General features: G+C 44.7%; 1 protein-coding gene across 2 annotated transcripts in view; it reads right to left on the reverse strand.

The window, feature by feature from the left end:
* The window catches only part of LOC119139693 (interferon alpha/beta receptor 1b-like), a 198996-nt gene that overhangs the window by 97919 nt on the left and 87395 nt on the right, over nucleotides 1-13682 (reverse strand). The window contains exon 1 of one of the 2 annotated variants that reach the window (XM_037280629.1): nucleotides 2985-3227. The exons of the other annotated variant lie outside the window; for it this stretch is intronic. Within the exon in view, the coding sequence (XP_037136524.1) occupies nucleotides 2985-3201 (217 nt within the window). The 5' untranslated portion in view covers nucleotides 3202-3227. Of the gene's footprint in view, nucleotides 1-2984; nucleotides 3228-13682 lie in introns of those variants that run through there. 2 annotated transcript variants of the gene reach the window in all.

The following is a 13682-nucleotide window of genomic DNA, read 5'->3' on the forward strand; positions in this document are numbered from 1 at the left end:
CAGCCACCACCATGTGGCGGATCTGATCTCTGTCTAGGCTGACAGAGAGCTGATTAGCAGCAGGCCCTAGCAGTGTCCGCATAGCCGACTGCTGGAATGTGACGAGCGAGAGGCCATCATGAACAATCAGAGAAATGACCGCCTTTTGAAACTCCTCACGGTCCATCATGTATTGGATCGTCTTGCGCGTCACTTTCGCGGTCACAAACCTGAGAAAAAAATATTGGACGTCGGATCGCTAACATTTTCCCTGCCTGTCGGAATAATTTAAGTAAAGCCTTGTCATTTACATGTTATGACTTTGTTGTTATTTAAATTCTTCCTCTTTAGTGACAGAGATGTCTTTTGTTCCCTGTCAGCCATCTGTCTCCGAGTCCTTACTGTCCTTTTGTTATGTGTGTGTGTTTTTGTTCCTGTAAGAGGCCTTCACCAACAATGAGCAGAGCATATTTGCATAGGCGAAGTGTTCTGATTTGGTTCATAGACTGTTGTTGGTCAGAACTGTTTTTCTTTGTCAAGCGTTATATACAGTTTGAAGTAGTTGCGTACAAGTTATCCCATATTTACTCAATGTTTGTTTAAGTGTTTAGGACAAGTTACTTATTGTTATTGTGTGTTAATTTACTAAGTAGATAAAGTCTAGCAAAGGTTTAGTTGCATTGTTCCACAGGAAAGCGGCAATTCAAGTTATCTGATCTCACTCGCGGACGAGTCAGCCAACAATAGGAGACGAACAGCTGGTTGAGTGCTAATTTACACCACACTACATTCTTTAGCTAATCAGCGTTGCTACAGACACAATCTCCCCTCCCTTTAGTGTAGCAACGCCTCTGTAACCAGGGCAACCAAAACATTAAATAACCGTAGCAGGGCTGTGGACAGTATTCCTACGCACATTCTCAGCAGCATGATGAAAATAAAATTGAACGTGTTTTTTTTATTGTCGGACTCGGTGGAGTCCGAGTCCGGCAAAAATGACCGAGTCCGACCGAGTCCGAGTCCCCGAGTCCACAGCCCTGATTCTGACCAATATAGACACGAAGAATGTTTGTTGCTCTTCAGAGAGGCAATTTCATATTTTGAGACAGCTGCTGCTCAAATTATTTCATGATGTATGGTTAATAGGTTTAACTTTAATAAAGGAAAATGTCACATATGGAAATATGAAATGAGTACTTGCAGCAGTGTCGTAATCAATCAACGATCATCCATCCATCCATCCATTTTCTGTACCACTGTATCCCCACGGGGGTCGCGGGCTTGCTGGAGCCTATCCCAGCTGTCATCGGGCAGTAGGCGGGGGACACCCTGAACCGGTTGCCAGCCAATCGCAGGGCACACAGAGACGAACAACCATCCGCACACGCACTCACACCTAGGGGCAATTTGGAGCGCACAATCGGCCTACCAAGCATGTTTTTGGGGACGTGGGAGGAAACCGGAGTGCCCGGAGAAAACCCACGCGGACACGGGGAGAACATGCAAACTCCACACAGGGAGGGCCGGAGGTGGAATCGAACCCGCACCCTCCTTACTGTGAGGCGGACGTGCTAGCCAGTGCGCCACCGAGCCGCCTCAATCAACGATCAATCAATCAAATTTTATTTACATAGCTCTTTACAATAGTCAACTGGAACCCAAAGTGTTTTACAATAGGATAAAAACAACAATATCTATATAATAATATAGATCTATCTATCTATCTATCTATCTATCTATCTATCTATCTATCTATCTATCTATCTATCTATCTAAAACAAAACATATACAGTAATCCCACATCCTATATCGCGGTTCATTTATCGTGGCTTCAGTACATCACCGCCCCCCCCCCAAACAAAAATTCTAAATAAAAATTCTAAATTGAGGAATTATGGCACGAAAGTTGCCCGCACGCCAGCAGAAAGCAGGGAGTGCCCACACAATTGCAGTACTACATCGACATGTTACACACACATACACGTGCAATATTTATATTCATATTATTTATACATTATTTTCTGTATGTCATTTATACTATTAACATAGTATTTCCATGTTTGAAACAATTATTTAATGTTCTAAGAATAACATATGCCCTTATGTATATGGTTTAATATACATTTATTGATACACAAACAATGTATGTTAAAAAAGGTGACACTACTTCGCGGATTTTGACATAACGCGGGTGGTCTTGGAACCAATTATCCGCGATGAATGAGGGATTACTGTACTGCCCAATTGTTCATGGAGAGTTGTTCATGTTGAGCACACATGCGCGCACACAAACGCAAGCACAGACCAAGACACACGGGCGCGCACACACACAAACACTCGCGCGCACACACATGCGCGCGCATACACACACCTATGCACACACACGTGCAATTGCAGCTATCTGAATCTCGACAGATTGGCCGTAATGATCAAGATGCGATCAAATCTTTCCTGTTAAAATTAATTTTCCAATTCTTTTTTTTTTTCATACACCCCCAATGCTAATAATTCAAACATTTAGTTAATGCCCCTTATACTCTGAAATATCGGCTACTTACTCCATGACTATATTTTTTTAAGGTATCATATATATAAATGTATTGTACAGCAACTAGGCAATTCTTATGTAATCCGTGGAGAATAATTTATCATACTTGATGGACAACAATGGGCCTTTTACCATCCAATACACTCAAACCTAAAACAACACGATTCACATTTAGCTATACGTAAAGCAATTTCTCTATGCTATACTGTATAGTCCTGCTTTCAACACGCGCGAACGCATTAAGCGCAATCAAAACTTGGGCTGAGGTCCTGGGTGAAAATGATACAATGCAATATGACAATTGAATAAACAGTTACCTGTCGCTCCACCCAATGTTAAAAGTACAATGAGAGCACTTAAAATAATTGATGCCATAACTAAGAGCGTCTTGCATTTGGTAGATGTAGTCCAGTTAGTGACGTAATTGTGTGAAGGCAAAGGCCGATATTATTATTACTTTCAGTCTTGTATTTCCTGGAACTCGTCGCTTCTTCGAGATAGGCAGCCCCACAGAAATGAACATTGGTAAATATGACACGCCCCTTTTGACTTGCAGGCATTCGACGCTGAGCGAGGAGGGGCAAAGGATTTATTCTTTTCATTCGGGATTCAGGACTGCATTCTACTGGACGGCACGATGGAAAGAAAACCACAAAAGAAGGATGCCTGCACATTGTGCTGCTGCTGCTGCATGCTGTTTTGCACAAGGTCGTCCTTTGGGGCCAATGTTGTCCCTTCCAACATGGCCGTCACGGAGACACGCGCAGGCTTCTTCAACCTTCATTGGATGAGGGCAAAACCATAGACATCAAACACGAACTGATCCAGATTAGTGATGTGCATTACAGTTCTTTTAGGTGAACTGTATCTTTAGAATCAGTTCACTCAAAAGATTCGTTCAAACGAATCGTTCAATAACCCCCCCCCCCCCACACACACACACACACACACACACACACTGATCCGGCTTTTTTTTTTTTTTCATCCAGTGGAAACAACCCATACACATCAAACAATACAACTACACAAACTACCCCCCCCCCCCCCAAATTATTATATATAATAATAATTGGCTCGGTTAATTAACACATTTCTTTCTATAATACACCTACACACTGATTTGTTGGAAACAGTCTCTCACCCGGTCGTGAACGGGAAGTTGCGTCACTGACTCGTTCGTGAACAGGAAATAACGTCACTGACGCGTAAAGTCCCTCCTCCATCTAACGGCTCGCTGGCGCTGCTGATTGGTCGTTCGCGAAGATTCACGAGTGAGTGACAGACAACATTGCCGCTAAGCTATTGCCAGCCGACACACTTTATGCCGACATTGATGTTTTAATTTTGTATTTGTTGGCTTATAGTTGATGGTGTTTTTATATCGAATGTGTTTGTGTTTGAATTAAAGGTTGAAAAAAAAAACCGTTATGCCGACATTTGTTAATTTTGGGGACACCAACTCATATAACGTAAAACACATACTATACATATTGTCATATAAAGCAGTTCACCAAATGTCTGATTTTTATGTTTTATTTGGCGAATATAAAAACAAGGAATAAAACACTAGACAAGTTTTAACATAAATGTTTATTAAAATAATAATAATGATAAAAGTACATCTCAAACCAGCAATCTAATGTGAAACTGCAGTCGATATATTGGATAACAGTGTTTAGGCATATATATGCATACACGTTATTTAAAACCTACTATAAGTAAATCGTAAATCTACATTCTGGCTTACATAGTTCACGCTAGGAGACGCAACACGTCCACTCACTGATCCGTTTATGCACGGGAAGGCAGTTCACCCATTGACTCGTTCGCGAACGAGAAAGTCAGGATTCGTTCTCTCACTGATCCGTTCTCGCGATGAACTGGAAATGCGAATCACTCACTGATTCGTCACTCACAGATTCCTTCGTTGGTGAACGGGAAATGCAATTCACGACTCGTTCGTGAACGGGAAGTTACGTCACTGACTCGTAAAGTCCCTCCTCCATCTAACGCTCGCTGGCGCTGCTGATTGGTCTTCACGAGTGAGTGAGTGAGTGAGTGAGTGAGTGAGTGAGTGAGTGACAGACAGCATTGCTGCTATGCCATTGCCAGCCGACACACGTTATGCCGACGTTCATGTTTTAATTTTGTATTTGTTGGCTATTTGATGGTGTCATTATACCGAACCCCGTTATACCGACGTTTGTTATTTTGGGGGACACCAACAAATATAACAACGTAAAACACATATACATATTGTCATATAAAGCAGTTAACCAAATGTCTGATTTTTATGTTTTGATTGGCGAATATAAAAACAAGGAATAAAACACCAGACGTTATAACATAAATGTTTATTAAAATAATAATAATAAATAATAATAATAATAATGATAATAATAATAATAATAAAGCACGCCCGCCTCACAGTTAGGAGGGTGCGGGTTCGATTCCACCTCCGGCCCTCCCTGTGTGGAGTTTGCATGTTCTCCCCGGGCCCGCGTGGGTTTTCTCCGGGCACTCCGGTTTCCTCCCACATCCCAAAAACATGCTTGGTAGGCCGATTGAAGACTCCAACTTGTCCCTAGGTGTGAGTGCAAGTGCAAATGGTTGTTTGTCTCTGTGTGCCCTGCGATTGGCTGGCAACCGGTTCAGGGTGTCCCCCGCCTACTGCCCGATGACGGCTGGGATAGGCTCCAGCGCACCCACGACCCCCGTGGGGACTAAGCGGTTCAGAAAATGGATGGATGGATAATAATAATAAAACATCTCAAACCAGCAATTTAATGTGAAACTGCAGTCGACATATTGGATAACAACATTTAAAGACCCAATGATTGTCACACACACATCTGGGTGTGGTGAGATTTGTCTCTGCATTTAACCCATCCCCGAAGGGGGCAGTGAGCAGCAGCGGAGCTGCGCCCGGGAATCATTTGGTGATCTAACCACACAATTCCAACCCTTAATGCTGAGTGCCAAGCAGGGAGGCAATGGGTCCCATTTTTACAGTCTTTGGTATGACCCGGCCGGGGTTTGAACCCACAACCTTCCAGTCTCAGGATATATGCATACACGTTATTTAAAACCTACTATAAGTAAATCGTAAATCTACATTCTGGCTTACATAGTTCACGCCAGGAAACGCAACATATTCACTGACTGATCCGTTGATGCACAGGAAGGCAGTTCACTCATTGACTTGTTCGCGAACGGGAAAGCCAGGATTCGTTCCCTCACTGATCCGTTCACGCGGTGAACTGGAAATGCGAATCACTCAGTGAGTGATTCACTCAGTGAGTGATTCACTCAGTGAGTGATTCACTCAGTGAGTGATTCACTCAGTGAGTGATTCACTCAGTGAGTGATTCACTCAGTGAGTGATTCACTAAGACTGATTCGTTCACTCACAGATTCGTTCGTTGGTGAACGGGAAATGCAATTCACGACTCGTTCGTGAACGGGAACTTACGTCATTTTCTTCTTCGTTTTGTTTTACGGCGAGGTTTTACGGCGAAGTGGTACCAGCTTCAATGGGCATTACCGACACCTACTGGTTGAAGTTATATGAAAAAAAAGAACCAATCACTTTAGGAAGTGATTCGTTCACTCTCATTCACTGAAAGGATTCGTTCTTTTAGAGCGAATCGTTCACTCACGAGCCAACACTAATCCATCCATCCATCCATCCATCCATCCATCTATCCATCTTCTTCCGCTTATCCGGGGTCGGGTCGCGGGGGCAGCAGCTTCAGGAGGGACTCCCAGACTTCCCTCTCCCAAGCCACTTCATCTAACTCATCCCGGGGGATCCCAAGGCGTTCCCAGGCCAGCTGAGAGACATAGTCTCTCCAGCGCGTCCTGGGTCGTCCCCGGGGTCTCCTACCGGTGGGACATGCCCGGAACACCTCCCCAGGGAGGCGTCCAGGAGGCATCCTGATGAGGTGCCCGAGCCACCTCATCTGGCTCCTCTCAACGTGGAGGAGTAGCGACTCTACTCCGAGTCTCTCCCGGATGACCGAACTTCTCACCCTATCTCTAAGGGAGAGCCCGGACATCCTGCGGAGAAAACTCATTTCGGCCGCTTGTATCACTAATCCAGATAACCCTAACCCTGCTTTCAAAAATGGAACGTCTCTCAAACGCAATCCTGCTTTTTCACTCGAAATATCAGATAAAATGACTAATCACATCAGTAATATAAACTTCAGATTTATTCGTAAAAGCAAACACCAGTACATTAGAAGAGCTGATGTGGTTAAGAGTATTGAAGAGGGTTGTTTAAATGCAATAGATTTCCCCGTAATGAATTGTGCTCTAAAATTAAAGTGGCTCAATTAATTGATTATGCTAAACCGTTTTTGGTTTACCATTCCCAATACAATTTTTCAAAAAATCGGTTGAATTAACTTTCTTTTGCGCTGCGATTATGATGTTTGTAAACTGCCTGTGCAAGTTCTGAAATTGTATCTTTAGACACAATTTTACTCACAATTCACCTTTGTGGAATAACATATATATGTTGAGCAAGTAATTGTTTACAGGAAATTGAATGGATAAAGGTATTTGGTATTTCACATTTAATAAATGAACGAGAAACGTTTTTAAATCATAAGGACCTTTTTAAAACAGCTGTTTTAAAAACAACCTTCAATGCTCATATAGAGAGTTCAATGAAATCATTAAAGCTCTTCCACCCCTCTTTAAAGCAATGACTCAACAATTAGTGGTGCATATTGAATAACATTTATCCAGCTAATCATTTCATACATATAAGATTTAATTAGGATAGCAACTTGCGTGGCGTTTGTGAGAATGACATTAAAACAGTGGAACATATTTTCTTTGAATGTGAGCACGTTTCAAAATTTTGGATATCCTTGCAAAGTTGGTTGTTGGACAAACTTGCACCATTTGGACTGGATGTCTATTAATGTAAGAGTTCAGTTAAAGGAGAATATTTGTATCACATGACTGACAAAAATGCCCAGAGTCTATTTTCTTTAATGGACATTTATTTTCTTCTTGATTAAGCTCTTTAGAACATTATTATTATTATTATTATCTAACCGTCCATTTTGTGTGCCGCTTGTCCCCACGGGGGTCGCAGTAGTTATCCAGCAGTAGGCAGGGGACACCCTGAACCGGTTGCCAGCCAATCACAGGGCACAAACAACCATCCACACTCACACCTACGGGTAATTTGGAGTGCTCAATCAGCCTACCATGCATGTTTTGTTTTGGGGGGCGGAAGTGGGAATCGAACCCGTACCCTCTGAACTGTGAGGCTGGCATGCTAACGTGCTACCCCAGACATCGGCAAACTACGGCAAGTGGGCCACATCTGGCCCACGGGGCCGTTTAATCCGGCCCGCCAAACCTGAATAAATTGTACTACCGTATTTTTCGCACTATTAGGCGCACATAAAAACTTAAAATTTACTCAAAAAAACACAGTGCGCCTTATAATGCAGAGCGCCTTATATATGGATCAATTGATTAATTTGTTGATCCATACTGGTTGTACACAGTGCTCTGCCAAAATGTTTCAGTACGTTATAGCACGACTAGTAAATTATAAGGTCGCATCGCTTCCCAGCATTACGGCAACCGTGGTCAGGGGGCGTCACTGAATAGCTGTTGTACCTGCGAGGCTATTTCATTTCAAAATAGGCTGTTCCGTTAATGTTTTCGAGTACGTTTACGGATCAATATCCAACGGAATCATAAATAAGCAGCACCAATGTGTCTTTAGTCTGTTCCGATCACTTTTATGGGAGAGTGTTTAAGAAACGTGATTGTTTCCAGGGGGCTGCCACGACACTTCGTTTAGGCTCATGGGAGTCTGTGAGCTGAGGCTCATGGGAGTTTGCGGGTGGCTAATGCTATAATGATAGCTGCTATACGCACGAGGCTATTTCATCTCAAAATAGGCTGCTCCGTTAATGTTTCGAGTAAATTTACGGATCGATATGGAAGGGAAACATAAGTAAGCAGTACCAATGTGTTAGATCGAACTTTAGTCAGTTCCGATCATTTTATAGGAGATAGTTTGAGAAATGCGATTGTTTAATGAAGGCTCATTGGTTATTACCTAGTGGATGCATACCACAACCCTAGTCAACCTCAGTTTGTTGCAGTATAGCTTCTATTTTATGTGCCTTTTAATCCGGTGCGCCCTATATGAAATAATTTCTAAAATAAAAAATTCAATAGGGGTGAGCCTTATAATCCAGTGCGCCTTTTGGTGCAAAAAATACGATATTAAACATTTTTTGGGGTAATTTTCCCTGCAATGACTGCGTTTTCCCAGTAGATGTAGTACTACTTAGCAGCTAACCCATGCTCCACCATGCCGCTATATTATTATTAATATTATCATTAGTTAGTTCATATTGTGTTTTTTATGTACGTTTTCTCTTATTTCTTGTTGCTGTTTCAACTGTTTAATCATCTATGACAATATTAGCCTTAATTGTTTGTATTTGTAAATTCAGTATAAAATATATTTTAAGAAAGTGCAGGAACAGAACTGAAAAAAGCACATTTCTGTGAAATACAGCGTTAATTCCCCTCATTTAGTCATTCACACACACATAACCATACAATATTTTGGAAACCGATAGGCAGCATTAAATACATTGTTATGATGATTAGGAATGTTTACGTCATCGATAATTAAACATATTTTACCGTCAAAATGACAGTTACTTTACACACTGTAAGGTTGGTCGCTGTAAATCATTCGGTGGTGACCCACAATAGTGTTCAAAAGTACATTTGAAAGTTCAATATTCATTGGATAGAGCCTCCTGTACAAGCGCTCTGTTCAGGTTTGCTCTGACAATGGAACCAATTTCATTTGTGCCACAAGGATGTTATGATAAGCACTTGCAGCAATAATTTAAATAATATTAAAATACATTGTGTTGAAATATAAGTTTATTTTGTTCCATGACCTCGCTTGTAACTTAAAACACACATCTCAAATAATCTTTCCCCTGAGAACTAACTGAATGGAAATATCATTGATTAGTTTCAGCCTCTTAAAAAACTCCAAACAAAATATTTGTAATGTGTTTTTGAGGAAAAATCATAGCACTCTATAACAGTGTTTTTCAACCGGGGTGCCGCGGCACACTGGTGTGCCGCAAAATGTTGTCAGGGGTGCCGTGAGAAATTCTCCAATTTGTGCGCCTGTGCGGTGTAGCGCCCAGAAGAGTAATCATATCTTCCATATCAGAAGGTGGCAGCAGCAGGTAGCGATTTGCCTTGTGCTTGCAGACGAGAAAGCATTGACAGCGACGTTGTCATTGTGGATAGCGAGACGAGTCGATAGTGACAGTGATGGAGAAGGTTTTTAAGAGAAAAAATGCTGACACTGTGCCGTGAGAGACGTTCAGCCGTGCCGTGGGATTGTCAAATATTAATTACGGAGCGCATTGTAAACAGGATCGCCAAACCACTGGTCAGTTCGCACAAGGCCTGGTCAGCCACTTGCTAATCGTGCATGCGTGGAGAATCGGAGAATCTTGAGATTTCATATTGTGTCGGTCTGATTGGATTGCATCGGCACATATTCAGTGTATGTGTGTGTTGCTGTGTGCTTTTGCTAACAGTGACAGACACTATGACGGTTGTGGTGCGTTTGTGGTCCAATGGAAATCAGAGCATTCAGTTCAACCGGTTATGTTTCACATACATAAAATAAACAGTCAAGTTGAGACACCTCGACTGTGATAGCCACTCAGCTGCTGTCAGAACAGCAGAGCGTCTTTAAAAGTGACTTTGTTCTTATTATTGCAATATTTATAGACCTAGTCTAAAACAGTAAACAAAATCACTTACACCGTCTAAAACCTTTTTAAAAAACTGTCACTTTTATTTAAAAAAAGGAATACAATTTAAAGAATATTTAGTATTTATTTCTATTAAATTATTCGACTCTCCATACATATATATAGGAATAGGACTTTACGTCTTTCGTTGTAATATAACTGATTTTAATATAGGAGCATAACAGATTTTTGTTGGCGGTGTGCCGCGAGATTTTTTCCAATGAAAAGGTGTGCTGTGAATGAAAAAAGGTTGGGAAACACTGCTCTATAATATACTTCAGTGAATCAGCGAGCCCCTCCGTGAGTCGTCACCTTATCGTGGTGGAGGGGTTTGCGTGGCCCTAAGATCCTAGGAGCCATGTTGTCTGGGGCTTCATACCCCTGGTAGGGTCAAAAGGGTCCTAGGTGAGGGGCCAGACGAAGCACGGCTCAAAAGACCCCTTATGAAGAATACAATATATGGACTTAATTTTCCCTCGCCCGGACGCGGGTCACCAGGGCTTCCCTCTGGAGCCAGGCCTGGAGGTGGGGCTCGAAGGCGGGCGTCTGGTGGCCGGGTCTTCGCCCATGGGGCCCGGCTGGTCACAGCCCGAAAAGATCGACTTTGGAGTTGTGTCAACGGATTTGCAGCCGCATGTTTTGGGTGAAGAGGGGCGGAGCTGTCAACTGATCACCACCTGGTGGTGGGTTGGCTCCGATGATGGGGGAAGATGCCAGTCCGACCTGGCAGACCCAAACGTACTGTGTGGGTCTGCTGGGAACGTCTGGCAGAATCCCCTGTCAGGAAGAGCTTCAACTCCCACCTCCGGCAGAGCTTTTCCCACGTCCCGGAGGAGGCAGGGGACATTGAGTCAGAGTGGACCATGTTCCGTGCCTCCATTGTTGAGGCAGCCGACCGGACCCGTGGTCGTAAGGTGGTCGGTGCCAGTCACGGCGGCAATCCCCGAACCCGCTGGTGGACACCGGCGGTAAGGGATGCCGTCAAGCTTAAGGAGTCCTATCGTTCCGTTTTGACCTGTGTCCCACAGGGTCCCCCTGGAGGCAGCCGACAGGTACTGGATGGCCAAGCGGAACGCGGCTTCGGCGGTTGCTGAGGCAAAAACCCGGGCGTGGGAGGAGTTTGGCGAGGCCATGGATAATGACTTCCGGACGGCTTCGAGGAAATTCTGGTCCACCATCCGGCGTCTCAGGCGGGGGAAGCAGTGCGCCGTCAACACTGTTTACAGTGAAGATGGCGTGCTGCTGACCTCGACTCGGGACGTCGTGATTCGGTGGGGAGAATACTTCGAAGACCTCCTCAATTCCACTGATACACCTTCCATTGTGGAAGCAGGGCCTGGAGACTCTGAGGTGGACTCTCCAATCTCTAGGTCGAAGTCACTGAGGCAGTTAAAAAAACTCCTCGGGGGCAAGGCCCCAGGGGTGGATGAGATCCACTCGGAGTTCTTAAAGGCTCTGGATGTTGTGGGGTTGTCATGGCTGACACGCCTCTGCAACATTGCGTGGACATCAGAGACGGTGCCTCTGGATTGGTAGACTGAAGTGGTGGTTCCCCTATTTAAGAAGGGGGACCAGAGGGTGTGTTCCAATTACAGAGGAATCATACTCCTCAGCCTCCCTTGTAAGGTCTATTCAGGGGTGCTGGAGAGGAGGGTCCATCGGGAGGTCGAGCTTCGGATTCAGGAAGAGCAGTGTGGCTTTCGTCCTGGCCGTGGAACAGTGGACCACCTCTATACCCTCGGCAGGATCCTCGAGGGGGCATGAGAGTTCGCTCAACCAGTCCACATGTGTTTTGTGGACTTGGAGAAGGCATTCGACCGTGTCCCTCGGGAAGTTCTGTGGAGGGTGCTTCGGGAGTACAGGGTGCCAAGCCAACTGATAAGGGCAATTCGGTCCCTGTATCACCGATGCCAGAGTCCGCATTTCCGGCAGTAAGTCGGATTCGTTCCCAGTGAGGGTTGGACTCCGCCAAGGCTGCCCTTTGTCACCGATTCTGTTCATAATTTTTATGGACAGAATTTCTAGGCGCAGCCGAGGCGTTGAGGGTGTCCGGTTTGGGGACCTCGGCATCGCGTCTCTGCTTTTTGCAGACGACGTGGTGCTGTTGGCTTCTTCAGGCCGTGATCTCCAGCTCTCACTGGAGCGGTTCGCAGCCGAGTGTGAAGCGGTCGGGATGAGGGTCAGCACCTCCAAATCCGAGTCCATGGTCCTCGATCGGAAAAGGGTGGAATGCCCTCTCCGGATCGGGGATGAGATCCTGCCCCAAGTGGAGGAGTTTAAGTATCTTGGGGTCTTGTTCACGAGTGAGGGGAGGATGGAGCGCGAGATCGACAGGCGGATCGGTGCAGCGTCTGCAGTAATGCGGACTCTGTACCGGTCCGTCGTGGTAAAGAGAGAGCTGAGCCAAAAGGCAAAGCTCTCAATTTACCGGTCGATTTACGCTCCTACTCTCACCTATGGTCACGAGCTATGGGTCGTGACCGAAAGAACGAGATCCCGGATACAAGCGGCCGAAATGAGTTTTCTCCGCAGGATGTCCGGGCTCTCCCTTAGAGATAGGGTGAGAAGTTTGGTCATCCAGGAGAGACTCGGAGTAGAGTCGCTGCTCCTCCACGTTGAGAGGAGCCAGATGAGGTGGCTCGGGCATCTCATCAGGATACCTCCTGGACGCCTCCCTGGGGAGGTGTTCCGGGCATGTCCCACCGGTAGGAGACCCCGGGGACGACCCAGGACGCGCTGGAGAGACTATGTCTCTCAGCTGGCCTGGGAACGCCTTGGGATCCCCCGGGATGAGCTAGATGAAGTGGCTGGGGAGAGGGAAGTCTGGGAGTCCCTCCTGAAGCTGCTGCGCCCGCGACCCGACCCCGGATAAGCGGAAGAAGATGGATGGATGGATGGATGGACTACTGGGATAAATTGTTTAGTTGTAGTACCGTTTTTTTCCATGTATAATGCGCAAAATGTAACTAATTTATTGTCCTAAAATCCGGGGTGCGCATTATACATGGGTACAATTTTTTTAAAATTTGTTTTTTTTTTAAATTTTTTTTTTTTTTGAAGAAGAAGAAAATCATGGTACAACAATTTTTGAAGAAAATCTTGTCACGGATGGAGTGTGGAAAGGAAGAGGGCGACCAAGTGCAGCTTGAACCAGGGTTCATTGGAGGAACTCAAAACACAGACTAACATAACTCTAACAAAACCACCAACAGGACTGACCGACAAAGACGTGGAACAAAAAGACGGGGACATTACCAAAGACAGGAACAGAAACCTGTGTTATTGTCAAATATTGTTTGTTTTTTAATCTCCATCGC

Source organism: Syngnathus acus, chromosome 21 (genome assembly GCF_901709675.1).
Source record: "Syngnathus acus chromosome 21, fSynAcu1.2, whole genome shotgun sequence".
NCBI lineage: Eukaryota > Metazoa > Chordata > Actinopteri > Syngnathiformes > Syngnathidae > Syngnathus > Syngnathus acus.